At 30.4% G+C, this 14,340-nt stretch overlaps 2 protein-coding genes across 2 annotated transcripts in view; both read left to right on the top strand.

Annotated features, from left to right (window-relative positions):
* Nucleotides 1-14,340, top strand: part of LOC129906709 (uncharacterized) — a 125,337-nt gene that overhangs the window by 91,586 nt on the left and 19,411 nt on the right. The window lies entirely within an intron of this gene.
* Nucleotides 188-1,796, top strand: LOC129906711 (uncharacterized). The gene is made up of 3 exons (XM_055982596.1): nt 188-901; nt 1,425-1,690; nt 1,748-1,796. Exons 1-3 carry the CDS (start codon nt 704-706, stop codon nt 1,779-1,781), a joined length of 498 nt encoding a protein of 165 aa, XP_055838571.1. The 5' UTR covers nt 188-703; the 3' UTR covers nt 1,782-1,796.

Raw genomic sequence — 14,340 nt, 5'->3', positions numbered from 1 at the left:
ATCATTAATTTAATTAAATATTGTTATATGTTTATAATTTATTTTAAATATTGTTTGAAAAATAACTTCTGAGTTTGAAAAATATCTTCTGAGTTTAAAAAATAACTTCTGAGTTTGAAAAATATCTTCTGAGTTTGAAAAATAACTTCTGAGTTTGAAAAATATCTTCTGAGTTTGAAAAATATCTTCTGAGTTTGGAAAATTCTGAGTTTGAAAAATATCTTTTGATTTTGGAAAATAACTTCTGAGTTTGAAAAATATCTTCTGAGTTTGGAAAATAACTTCTGAGTTTGAAAAATATCTTCTGAGTTTGGAAAATAACTTCTGAGTTTGAAAAATATCTTTTGAGTTTGGAAAATAACTTTTGAGTTTGAAAAATATCTTCTGAGTTTGGAAAATAACTTCTGAGTTTGAAAAATAAATAAAATAACTATTTTCAAAGTCGTTTTTAAACTCCAGCTTATCTTAGACTGGGGTTTATCCAATGTTATTTGAATAGGATAAACCCCAGTCCCTCTTAGTAACAGCTGAGATAGCATATTAGTTCTTTCACTAACCGTATTACTTTTTTTTTGCAGTTATAGTAAACTCTTATTTTAAATTGTTTATAGGCCCCAGCACCAGTACCCAATTCAAGGAACTATAGTCCAAAATAGACGAAATTTTGGAAAGACAGCGTTCCACTGAGGTGAAGGTGCAGGCCATGCAAGGAATGCTGGAGGCATTCATGGCGAAGTCCGAAGTTTCGGTCAATTTGTTGGCGTCCAAAATTGAAAATGACAATGCAGAGGAAGTGGATGAGGAACTGCAACTTGATGAAATTTTCCCACTTACCTCTGTCCAACAAAATGAGGAAATGGAGGAAAAACTCCATCAAAATGGATTGTTAAAAAAAAAATTGGTAAGTACCAAAATATATGAAATATTTGAATTTATAATTATCAATAGATTCTATATTGATTTCATTTTCATTTGTTACTTCTCTAAAAATATTAAGTTTATGTTAATAGGTTATTTTTATCCTGAAATCTTTGAATGCAATATAACACAGACCAATAAAATTGATTTTTTTTAAATTTTCTTAAACAAAGCCACTTTTGATGTGCTGAACTAGAATTCGAAATCAGAATCTTCCTGCCAGCCCTCGTTTTTGAGATAAATTAAAATAAAAATAATAACCTGGAATATCTCATAAACGAGAGCTGGGACTGTGCCTACATCAGCTACATTTATTTCAACAAATGATTTTAACAAATAATAAATAATTATGTCACACTTGTCGTCTCCTTTCTTCAGAGAAGTATTCAGCTTTAATTCAGAAAATTTAAAAGTTTAGGAGTCTGTGTCATATTGCACTCAAAGATGCGAAACTTAACACACTTTAAAGCACATTATTTTTAAAACATATTTTTGTTTTCTTTCAGGTCCGTAAGTTGAGCTCATATGGGGGGGTCAACGGAATGAAAACGATCCGCACTATTTGCAAGTGCATTTTTACAGATCCACTACTGGCAGAACATTCTTGGCTGGGGACTAATGCCAAAAAAAGTTTCAGCCAATACAAGTTCCTATATAAAACTATATTGGAAGCGGTCCGATCAAGGTACCCCACCTATAGTGAAGCCGAGGGTGCTTCATTTTTTAAAGGGTTTTTGAAGCAAGCCCCATTTCGAATGGGAAAACCGTCCACGTAAGTTAAAAAATAAAATTATAATCAACATTTAAGTTAACATTTTTCTCTTTACAGAAATACCAGTTCCAACACCAGCTCCTGCCTCTGACGGGCAATCCACAACATAATTAAGTTAAGCTATTTTTTATTTTTAGCTTTAGTTTTACTTTTACTTTAAGTTTTAGTTTTACTTCATTAAATAATGTTTCACTAAACTTAAATTTCAGCGTTCTTATTTCAAATATTAAATTTTCAGCTGGAAAGAATCTTGTGGTTTTCAGCATGTTGGTAAGCAAACATTTTATAGGTTTTTTAAAATCTGTAAATAAGCGGTTATAAAAAAGCCGTGAAATAACATTTTACAGATTTTATAAAAAACTATAAATAAACGGTTATAAAAAAACCGTCAAGTAACGTTTATTACAGGTTTTATAAGAACCTGTACGAAGTTATTTACAGGTTTTATAAAAACTGTAGGTAAACGGTTATAAAAAAACCTTCAAATAACGTTTATTATAGGTTTTATAAAAACCTGTACAAAGTTTATTACGGGTTTTAAAAAAAACTGGAGGAAAACGGTTATAAAAAAACCGTCAAATAACGTTTATTATAGGTTTTATAAAAACCTGTACAACGTTTATTACGGGTTTTAAAAAAACTGGAGGAAAACGGTTATAAAAAAACCGTGAAATAACGTTTATTACAGGTTTTATAAAAACCTATAGGTAAGAGGTTATAAAAAAAACCGTAAAATAACGTTTAAAACTGGTTTTATAAGAACTTGTTATATTACAGGTTTCAAAAAAACCTGTAATAACGTAAATTACAGGTTTTATAATAACCGTAGTAAAACGGTTATAAAAAAAACCGTCAAATAACTCAGTACAGGTTTTTTTTAAACTGTATATTAACGGTTTGTAAACGGTTATAAAATAGCCGTAAATGGTTTATTTCAAGTTTTTCTTTAACCAAAAATAAACAGTTATTTAATAACCGTAAAAATTAGGTTTTTAAAAACCCAGTATTCGTAGAAAAAAGTGGGTTTTTTAAAAACCCGATTTAGACAAAGTTAAAAAATAACTGACCATTTTCGGTTGTGGAGACGTTTCTGGAACGTTTTTAAGACGTTTTTTTAACGAGTTTAGTAACTTATCCGTTAAATAACCAGAGTAAATATCCGGTTTATTTTCCGCTTTTTAACCACAAAATGTTATTTGGGAGGTGCAATATTAGTTGGACAAATAAGAAGTTAATTTCAATTATGTCCCCCAAAGTAATAAGTATACTTATGTTTTTTATTTCTATTTCAGCATTTTGCGATCTTCTCACAAAAACAAAACCATATATGTATATCTATACCTATTCAATCAAAATTTTACAAGATTAAATAACACCCATTTCGCATTTAGTTCTGACCAATGAGAAAAATGTTAATCTCTTGTTTGTATTTCCATAATTCCATTTTGTTCCTCGCAATTGTTGCCAACCCAAAAATCACATAACGAGCGTCAAAGTTACGCGAAACCGACGTTACGAAAAACTAGAGTTAGGAATTCTAAAGTTATGTTAAGCTAACATAACTTTAGAATTCCTAACTCTAGTTTTTCGTAACGTCGGTTTCGCGTAACTTTGACGCTCGTTACTCTGTCGCGCGTAACTCTGGTATTCGTTACTTCGTCGGTTTCCCGTTTTAAACCAGTGTAAGAAAAGTTTTTTTTCTCCTTCGATTTACAAAAATAAAATTTTGTTTCGGAATAATTTTTGAGTTCAGGATTTGTGAAAGAGGGCCTTTGGGAGCATTTCTAAAAAAAATTTCATACTGAAAATCAGTAATAAGAAGCGAGTCTTGAACATTAAGAAGAGCTCTAGAACCACCTTATACCCTATTGATAATTAAGATCCTTACCTAGAGTAAAAACAAATGTATTTAAATCTATATCCATATAGACCGAGAGCCGGCAGCATATTTTGGCAGTTTTGATATAACCGAAATTCGGGTGTGCACATATCTAGATATGCACCACAGTATATCAACGGAACAAGTCTGGCAGTGATCTTTTTCAGCTTTCCCCCCGCCAGACCGCTTTAAAGCATTTTTAAGTGCATTTTTCTAATAAAAACCCTGATTACTTATTTTCTGTTAGGTATAACCGTATGATGGTAACAAATTAATATTCTATGTCTATTCCAGGTCTAGAAAATATAATTTTTAGCCAGCTATTTTTCAGCCTTCCCTCTGCCAGACGCATCCAAAATGCAGTCAAAAATCAACTTTTGGCGTTTTCCTAGGTATAAACTGAATAAATGATACACGAAAAAATCATAAAAAATCCCCTGATTTCAAAAATGTGGGTACCAGAAGTTTTGTTTCAGCTTTCGGCCCGCCAGACCGCTTTGAAGCATTTTGAAATGCATTTTTCTAATAAAAAACCTAATAGCTTATTTTCTGTTGGGTATAACCGTATGATGGTAACAAATTAAAATTCTATGTCCATTCCTGGTTTAGAAAATGTAAGTTTAAGCCAGTTTTGTTTCAGCCTACCCTCTGCCAGACGCCCTAAAAGGTATCTCAATAGTACGGGAAAGTTAGATTTTGCTATATGGGGCATGGGGGTCTGGGAAAAAATCCAAAATGCATTTTGACTTCAGGGCTCGAAAGGCATAAAGACACGAGTCGTAAACCAAATTTTGTTCAATCGCACCAAGAGTCATTTGGCCGCCATTTTTTTTTAATACAAATTTTAGATTTTCACATAACTCGCGTATTTTTGAACCTACAAAAAAAACAATGTAGGTATTACAAACTTGAAATAATTTAATTTTCTACAATATATGTTAAATAACATTTTTCCATTATCCCTTTGGTTTAAAAGTTAGGGGTTTTTTTTTAAACACGTCAAAAAGTGATTTTCTTATTTTTGTCATATCTCTTTTACTTGAGCGTTTTTTAAAAAAATTGTTCGTTGTAAAAGTTGTAGATCTTTTAATTACCTTCATTTGTTACAATAAACCCAGGGATCGAAAGAGTCTAAAACCACATTTTGTACAGCCGCACCAAGAATAATTTTGTTTGTCCCTATACAAAAAATTGCAGTTTTTTGAAGTTTTTTGCCTACAGATCGAAAAACCAATATTGTAACAAATGAAGGTAATAAAAAGATCTACAACTTTTACAACGAACAAATTTTTTATAAAACGCTCAAGTAAAAGAGATATGACAAAAATAAGAAAATCACTTTTTGACGTGTTTAAAAAAAAACCCCTAACTTTTAAACCAAAGGGATAATGGAAAAATGTTATTTAACATATATTGTAGAAAATTAGATTATTTCAAGTTTGTAATACCTACATTGTTTTTTTTTGTAGGTTCAAAAATACGCGAGTTATGTGAAAATCTAAAATTTGTATTAAAAAAAAATGGCGGCCAAATGACTCTTGGTGCGATTGAACAAAATTTGGTTTACGACTCGTGTCTTTATGCCTTTCGAGCCCTGAAGTCAAAATGCATTTTGGATTTTTTCCCAGACCCCCATGCCCCATATAGCAAAATCTAACTTTCCCGTACTATTGAGATACCTTTTAGGGCGTCTGGCAGAGGGTAGGCTGAAACAAAACTGGCTTAAACTTACATTTTCTAAATCAGGAAAAGGCAGAGAAAGTTAATATTTGGCCATCATAATGGTTACTCTAAACAAAAAATATTATTTCAATTTTATAAGAAAAAAACAGAAACTATATGTTTTTTCTATGGAAAAACCTGTTTGGGAAACCTTTAAGGGCGTCTGGCAGAGGGAAGGCTGAAAAATATCTGGCTTAAACTTATATTTTCTAAACCAGGAATGGACATAGAATTTTAATTTGTTACCATCATACGGTTATACCCAACAGAAAATAAGCTATTAGGTTTTTTATTAGAAAAATGCATTTCAAAATGCTTCAAAGCGGTCTGGCGGGCCGAAAGCTGAAACAAAACTTCTGGTACCCACATTTTTGAAATCAGGGGATTTTTTATGATTTTTTCGTGTATCATTTATTCAGTTTATACCTAGGAAAACGCCAAAAGTTGATTTTTGACTGCATTTTGGATGCGTCTGGCAGAGGGAAGGCTGAAAAATAGCTGGCTAAAAATTATATTTTCTAGACCTGGAATAGACATAGAATATTAATTTGTTACCATCATACGGTTATACCTAACAGAAAATAAGTAATCAGGGTTTTTATTAGAAAAATGCACTTAAAAATGCTTTAAAGCGGTCTGGCGGGGGGAAAGCTGAAAAAGAAACTTGCGGTACCCACAGATTCGAAATCAGGGGATTTTTTATGATTTTTTGGTGTATCATTTATTCGGTTATACCAAAACGCCAAAAATTGATTTTTTGCTGCACTTTGGATGCGTCTTGCAAGGGAAAGCTGAAAAAGATCACTGCCAGACTTGTTCCGTTGATATACTGTGGTGCATATCTAGATATGTGCACACTCGAATTTCGGTTATATCAAAACTGCCTAAATATGCTGCCGGCTCTTAGACTAATAGCTTACAACATCCAAAACATACGACTCGAATTATTATTTTATAACATTTTAAATTCACTCCTTCTTGTTAGCTTTTGGAATTATAATGTATCATCAATTATAATTAAAATAATCAAAAATATACGCTTCAACAAATATTTTATATGTAATTATTACATCAAAAAGTCCTCTTCAAAAATTAACATACCTCCATAAAATATTATAGAAAATACCACAATTTCAATGTCAATTCAGAAAACCACTAATTTGTTCAATATTTTGTGCAAATTAAACAAACCAAAGTTCACTGAAATAACAATAAATTCAACTCTCTAAAAAATAGAACCAATCATATTATTACCTCTCTTCCATTCTCTTATCAACCTCAAAAACAGCTTCTAAAAAATAACAAATGAAAACATAAGCTAACAAAATAACACAATAATCTCTGTTAACTATTTTTTATTTGACTGGCATAACTAAGCCCATGATAGAGCTTAAATGATACAATATTGCAACATAATGTTGATTATATTAAAATGTCTATACCTGTGATACCTACCCTTTTCTCTATTTATAGACACACAAAACATATTCAATAATAATTATATTGTAACAGTTTATTTGTTATTCGATTTAAAATCAAAAAACGAAACAAAACAAAAAAGACCATCATAACCACCCACTTCCGGTCTAAACATTATTTAACTGCACCACACATTTGTTTAAATTCCCATAATTCACAACAAAAAAAAAAAAACATTACTCATACGCCCTGTAGTACCCGTCTATAAATACAAAGCAAAAAGGTAGAGAGAAGAGGATATATCATAAAACAGACACACAATGTGCATAGAATTAAATGAGAAATACAATAACAGAACAGTAGAAAAAAACTATAACGGTATTAAACGTCCTATGCGGAACATGACGGATCGCAATTACAGTTAGTTAATCGCCATTGACGCCCCCTTTTTTTTTCCTCTGCACATGAACACTGCAGTGTAGTGTTCCGTCGTTTATGTGGCCTGTCTCTGTGTGGTTGCTTTCCGGGAATAATGGAAATTTCAAATATTTATACTTTATTATTGCGGTATTTATGCCTGTGCATTATTTAAGGACTAAAGTCCTTTTTGCTCGATTCGCTTCGCCTCAACTTGGTGCAAGATTGTTTCAGTTCATAGGCCATATGCACAAACTCTCTATATCTCCGCTGTTTGTGTTAACTGGCTGTGCCAACTCCACTGCCATTGCCACTTTGTCGCGAACCTGTCAGCAGCCGCTTAGTAGACCTATCCTACTATACAACAGCTCCGCATACATTAATCCCAACTGTGCCAGGAGTTATATTCTAGGATATTCGTGGAAACAGCCTGGCTTCGCTTGGCTAACAAAACAAAAACAACAACAAAAAAATATGCAAAAAAAAACCTCGTATATCCTCTTAGTAGACCTCAAACTGACAACTGCTGGTGGTGGTGTTGCTCCTACTGTCAGTTTGACCAAACACACCACTTCGACTGACGACGACGAAAACAAAGCAACACGATGAAACCAAAAACAAACGAACCCAACATCACAGCACAAAACAATAAGAAAAAAAGACAAAAAAAAAAAAACTTAACTCGAAACAGGATTTGTTCTTCCTGTCTGGCATGCAATGAAGCCGTTATTTAAATGACAAACGAAATTTTCATAAAGCATAACCACAACACCAGACCGGAACCACAGCAGGGGAGATGGAAGCACGCGGGTTAAAAGACAAGCCCGGTCGGTGGATAGCACTATCCAAACCGAGATAGATAGAGTAGAGACTATACCTAGCCCTCTAGTTCCGTTTTATCCTGGATAAATATAGAGTTGAGGTATGCAAAAGGATATACGAAAGTCATTGCATGGCTGCCAGGCCCGGACATCGTCAGTTTGCCAGGATATTTGTGTTATGATTGTGAACATAACCACCACACGTTGTTTGTGTTGTTTTCACAAAATCAGTCTCCCCCACCCCCCCTCCCTTTTTTCTCGTGTCGTGTTTTTTGTTCTTTTCTTTTGTTTTTGTCCCATCATCGTCATCATCCCAAGTTGATATCCTCTGGTTCCTAGAAATATGGGTAATAAACTGATAGAATAAATATATACAACAAAACCCACGATATTCTCCTAACAAAAGAGAGAATATTTATAAATAAATCCTTAAGTTTCATGTGGTGCCTAACACGGATTCTCTGTTTTCTGTTCTGCCACACACCAGCAGGAGAATTTCTTGTTCATTTGTTGTGTAGCAGCTAGCAGACTTAAACTAGAATGTCCTTGTTGTTTTGTGTTACATTTTTTTTTTTTGTTGGTTTTGATAATTTCCCAGAAAAAAAAGGATGAAATCTCATCAGAATCAGAGAATAAAATTTCCATATGTTGTGGGAATTTCATTCACAGAAGAGGAAAGATTCATGAATCCTTATTCGAGAGACGAGAAAAGGTAAGAAAGAATGAAAGAGAGAGAAAGAAAATAGCATCAAAGTCTAATTTGGAATTTATATTTATTTTGGGTTATTTTTGGGACGACGAAGAAAATCAAGGAAAAGGTTTTTTTTTGCCACAGGTGCAGGTAAAGGATATGTCTTTTTTGTTTGTTTTGTTTATTTTTTCCATTTTGTGGTTAAAGCCACTGTGTGATGGAATTATTTGGCCATCTTAACACAATACAGAAACCATGTTTTTTTTTACGAAGAATATATTGTCAAGGAATGTTCGCCTTTTATGAAGCTTGAAATTGTCCTTATTTACTTATGGAAATCACTTAGTTAACATGTTGTTATTCTATGGTTTATGGTCTGATTATGGTCATTTTTGTTGTTGATTAAGTGCATATGTTTTTTTTTTTGTTTCAGTTTGATGGTTTTGTTTGATTTGCTAATACAGATGGTAACGAGAATATCAACTTAGTTGCTTATAGCTTAGATTAATGACCCTAATTTCATAAATGATTGAAGGAATGATTTATTAGAATTTTAATATTTAAAATTTGTTAAGCGGTAGCTAATAAGTTATATTATGAATTATGGAAGTAATAGGAACTTTCGTGCACAACTTTTTTTTTTTTGAACTTTTAAGAAGTTAAAAAATTCTAAAGCACAATTTAGCGAAATAAAGCAAAATTTTCATTCCTAAGACTCAGTGCTCTTCATTTTGACTCATTTTGGAAAAATTTCACTTTTCTTACAGTACCTAATTATTATTAATAATTTAGTAGTTTGGTTGGAAGCCAAAATCCACCATTATTTGATAAATTTTATACATCTAGAATTAACAACGATTTTTGATTTTTTGAAATTTATAAAACCCGTACACGTTTTAAAAATTCTGGAGTATTTTTTAATATTTTTTGGGTTACATATACAAAATACATAGGTCCAGAAATGTATTAAAATTTAGTACATGACAAATATTTAAATTTTTTAGTTAATACAAAATGTATTTAAATTTAATATAGCTGTACTAAAACATAATACAATTTATATCAGAATTTAATCCAAAATGTATTAAATTTCAAGTATTGCATATTAAAATTTAATCTTTTTGTATTAATTTCTAATAAGAATTTTATTAAAAATATTTCAATTTAATGCCAAATGTACTTAAAGTTAATAATATATGTATTCTTTTCCTAAATTCATTACTGAAAATAACTATCATAAATAATATATTAAATATCTAATATATTAATGGTGATATTATTTTATCTGTTTCACAAACTGTGGCATGTAAAATCTTACTGCCGATCAAAATTCATCAATTCATAAATCAATTTGGCGACCAATGTCAGCTACCGTAATTATTTTAATTACCGACGAAAAACGCACGAAAACCAAAAAAACCACGCACACCACTAATTTTTAAAAAATTATTCACCATTTTCCGCGAAGAAACACGACGAAAATGTGTTTATTTTTAATTTATAATTTTTTAAAATGACATTTCATAAATTAAAACAAAAAAAAATATCCTGTTAACTGCGATTGAAATATAAAAATTAAAGGCAGACCTGACACGTGTACTGTGGCTGGCGTCGTTTGATTAAAATTTAATATTCTTGTATTACAATTTAATACTTTTTATATTAGTTTTTAATAAATTTGTATTACATTTTAATACAATTATGTTAAAATGTAATACAAAAATATTAAAATCTAATACAGTGGTATTAAAATTCAATACAAGATTAGAATTTAACCCACGGAGGTTATTTTCTAATAATTTTTGTATTACAAAAAATAAACTTAGTACTTAAATGTTGAAATTAAATACAAAAAAGATTAAAAATAATTTTAATATTTCGGAAGTATTAAAATGTAATATTTTTTGTATTGAAAATTGCTTTAATACAAGAGCTGTATTAAAAAATACTCCAGAATTTTTAACCGTGTAGTTTGAACTATTTTGTTTTAAAATTCGAACTTATCTTACCAAATTTTGTTTTATATAATTCTTTTGATTGAATATCGGTAGGTTGTTGTGGTAAATTTATTTATTTTTAAAATTTTATTGCATAGCAATTAAAATATTGTTAGGAATTTTGATGAAGTTCAATTTCTTCTAATTGAAAGCAAATGGTTTGACCTAAAAAATTGCGTTTTTTTTCAATATTTTTTTTTGTATACAAAATTAAAAAAAAAAAAAATAAAAAAAGTTGCAATGTCATTTAAAATTAAATATTAATCGATATTATATAAAAATAAAATATATAAAATTATTTATCCGTTTTTAAGAAATTGATTTTTTATCTGATTTTTTTTATTAAAAAATCAAAAATTATTTTTCTTGAAAATTTTTCTTAATTTAAACATTAGAGTGACTCAAAGGTTTTTTTACCAAAATCTTCATTAAAATCAATCGTGTTGCTCAGGAAAATGGCAGACATCAAGAAAACGCTGTTTTGGCAAATACCATTAATAAAAGACCCAAAAAATATTTTATCATTTCAAAAGTTCGACGTTATTTTCCACATTATTATTACATTTTTTTGTGATTTTCCATTTAAGAAATATGGCAAGTACCTACAGTTAATTTTGGTTCTAAAAATAAAAACTCTTATAAAAAATCCTCAAAAACCGAAAAAATATCTCAAAGTTGTTTTTGTTCTATATCTTCGTGCGGAAGAGTTTTGGCTAATTTTTTTTTTATGTTTTTTCATTGTTTTCTATATTAAATGTATTAAATAAATAAAAGAAAAATATACAAAATTCTATCAAACCTTTCCATGAAAATACACTTTTGTTAAAATCGAATAATTTAAAGAAAAATAAACCAATCGATATTTTAGTTTGACCTAGATTTTTCCAGTTACATTGAAATACCAATGATTTTATAACATTTTTAGATTTTCCATTTAGAATTTTCTAATTTCTGAAACCTTTTATCAACGATACAAAATTTTCCTCCTAATAAATTTATTGAATAGAAAACACAAACTTTTAATTCAAATCTCATCTTAAGTTCATACTTTTTATGGCACGTTCACATTAATTAAAAGTCAAAGTATTTATATAGTTTTTTTTTTATTCTAACCTTAATACATAAAAATCTATTTTTCTTGCACTCAAAATATAAAGATAATAACCATTTTTAAATAATCAAAACAATGCCCTTGTGCATTTTATTTCGAATCATCAATCCCATATTTTATTTTTAAAATGACTCTAGACTTATCGCAAAAGGTTTAAATCTACCTCCAACCATAGTTCATGGGATGATGTCGTTTTCAATTAACATCCATGACTGGATTTCAATATAACCCCAGCTTATTCACCGGTATAGAATTAAAAAAGGAGTGAGTACTAAAAGCTTTATAGCGGTTAGTGCGATTCAACCGCACACTTCACTTTTCAAAGTTCTTTTATTCGGTTTTTCTTTTCTATCCTCCTCATGGGAAAATATAGAGATTTCTATATAAAAATCTCTTGCCAATGCCAATCCAATCTGTTCAGGTCTATGGCTTTGACTTTTGTGTGTGTTCTGTTCCTCAACCTCAACAATGAATTTGCAATTTTAATCACTCTTCTTTTAACTCGCATATTCACCAGCCAGCAGGCTGAACTGTGCGCGAGGATTTGTCTATTATTCCTAAATTTTTCATTAGCCCAATCTTTTGTTCCATCAGCCGGATTTTCGCCAATTTCCTATGCCCTGATGTTACCCGCGAATATATCCCGGAATCAAAAAAAAACTGAAAACCAAACAAAAAACAAAAATTATTCCAGCGAATTGCCTTTTTCCCTATTGCATTCAGGACTTTTTGTTTTGTCTGTCGTCCTTCTTGTTTTGCACTGGGAATAAACTTTCAGTGTCCTCTTATTCCACGTGAACTATTACAATGCTCCTGCTCCTGCACTATCACAAATGAAAACGAAAAACAGAACAAAAAAAAAAAAAACGAAACGGAATCAGAGAAATCAAGAGCCATATCTGTCTCGAAGTCATAAAATGAATATAAAAAGGGTATACGTAGTCGTATATAGGAAGGACGAATGTCCTGGAACTTTTACAAATACCTGGATGAACGTAAATGATTTGTTTGTCCAGAGGGAGCATCGAGTGAATTTGTAATCGGATTTATGCTAGCAGCTTCCCTGTTGTTTTGATCTGATACTTTTTTGTCTCCCTTTCAGTTTTTTTTCTATCTCTTTTTTTTTTTTCACTCAGTTTGTAAGCTATATGCCTTGTATGGGTATTTTTTTGTCCTGTGTATGTGCAAAGGTAAAAAAAAAATTACGTTAGATACCTAAATGACAAAAAAAAAAGAAAAGTTTGGTAATGAAATTTCAAACTTTTTTACCACTAGCGATGAGATTTTTTTTTTTCTGAACTCTTTTTCGCTTCTCATTCTTGTTGTGTTCTTTGCACTATGTTTCAGTGGTCACCAGTGTGATAGATAGGGCACACGATGATTTGGTGTCATGTTTTTGCATCGATGTTCTTTGGTAAGGATAGTGAAAACCCCTATGGAGAATGAACTTTGTGTGTGGTTCGTGTGTGTGCAGGTAGGTTAGTTTTTTAGCACGCAAAAACCGGATATTGTGACAGATACCAAATTCACGTCCTCTATAACAAGAAATATTACAGTTTTTTAGACCAGAGGCGTATTTGAAATAACTTGAAGCCTTGCGATACAATTATTTTGAAATTGGATAGATTTGTATGTCTTTTTTTGTGAAGCTTTAACATTTTTTTAGCTTGAGTCAATTGGTAGGAAGGTACTGTTTCATTCACTATTATTTTAGGCCCAAATATACAGTGGATTTTAGGTGCCTTATGGCACTGGTCGCCTTAAGTTTCAATATTCAAAACTAATAAACAGAGTTTAATGAGAATTACTATAAATGCATACAAATAATTTTGTAAATTTTTAGAGACATATGACAAAAATATTAAAGTAATAAGTTGTAATGGTGCCTGAAGCATTGTACAAATTAAACAATTTATTTTGAAGAAAAGAAATGATTCTTGAAAGAAGTATGATTTTCGATTTCTAATCATTCAATTATTTTATTTTTTTTTTTTTTTTCAAATAAAATGTAGATGAGCGGTTAATGAATTACATATTGCTTATCAAGTCCCACTGCATGAAAAAAAAAAAAAATACTATTTTTTGAACGAAATAAGCCAAATATTTGTGCCCTTGATTATGAAAGTGGACTAAGTCACTTTTTGCATTGTTTAAAGAAAAACTTAAATAATAATTTTCTTATAACGATTTAATTATATTTCTTTTATGAAATCACTAGAGGAGCAATAAAGAAGTTTATTTACTGCAATTTCGAGTTCAAATAAACTTTACCCCTTAAATAATAATTATTTGTAGGCTAGATTTGATGCCATTTTTAGGAGTGACTTAGTCCACTTTCATAATTAAGGGCACATTTGTTTCTTCACATTCTAATCATAGTATAGTATTTTTAAAACCAATTTCAAAAGAATTCAGACTATATGCATCACTATGATTTTTAAAAACGAAAGAGCTGAGGTAAAAACTTTATTAATAAAAGAAGACAATTTTTATTACATACCTACGTAAAACATCGGAGATATTTCTTACTAAAATGGATTACTTAAAGGAAATATGAGCATTAATCAATCATTCATGGCCTCGAAGCCCAGTT

Source organism: Episyrphus balteatus, chromosome 1 (genome assembly GCF_945859705.1).
Source record: "Episyrphus balteatus chromosome 1, idEpiBalt1.1, whole genome shotgun sequence".
NCBI classification, from domain to species: Eukaryota; Metazoa; Arthropoda; class Insecta; order Diptera; family Syrphidae; genus Episyrphus; species Episyrphus balteatus.
Note: the sequence above shows the minus strand (reverse complement) of the source record. Positions and strands in the feature narration are given on the sequence as shown.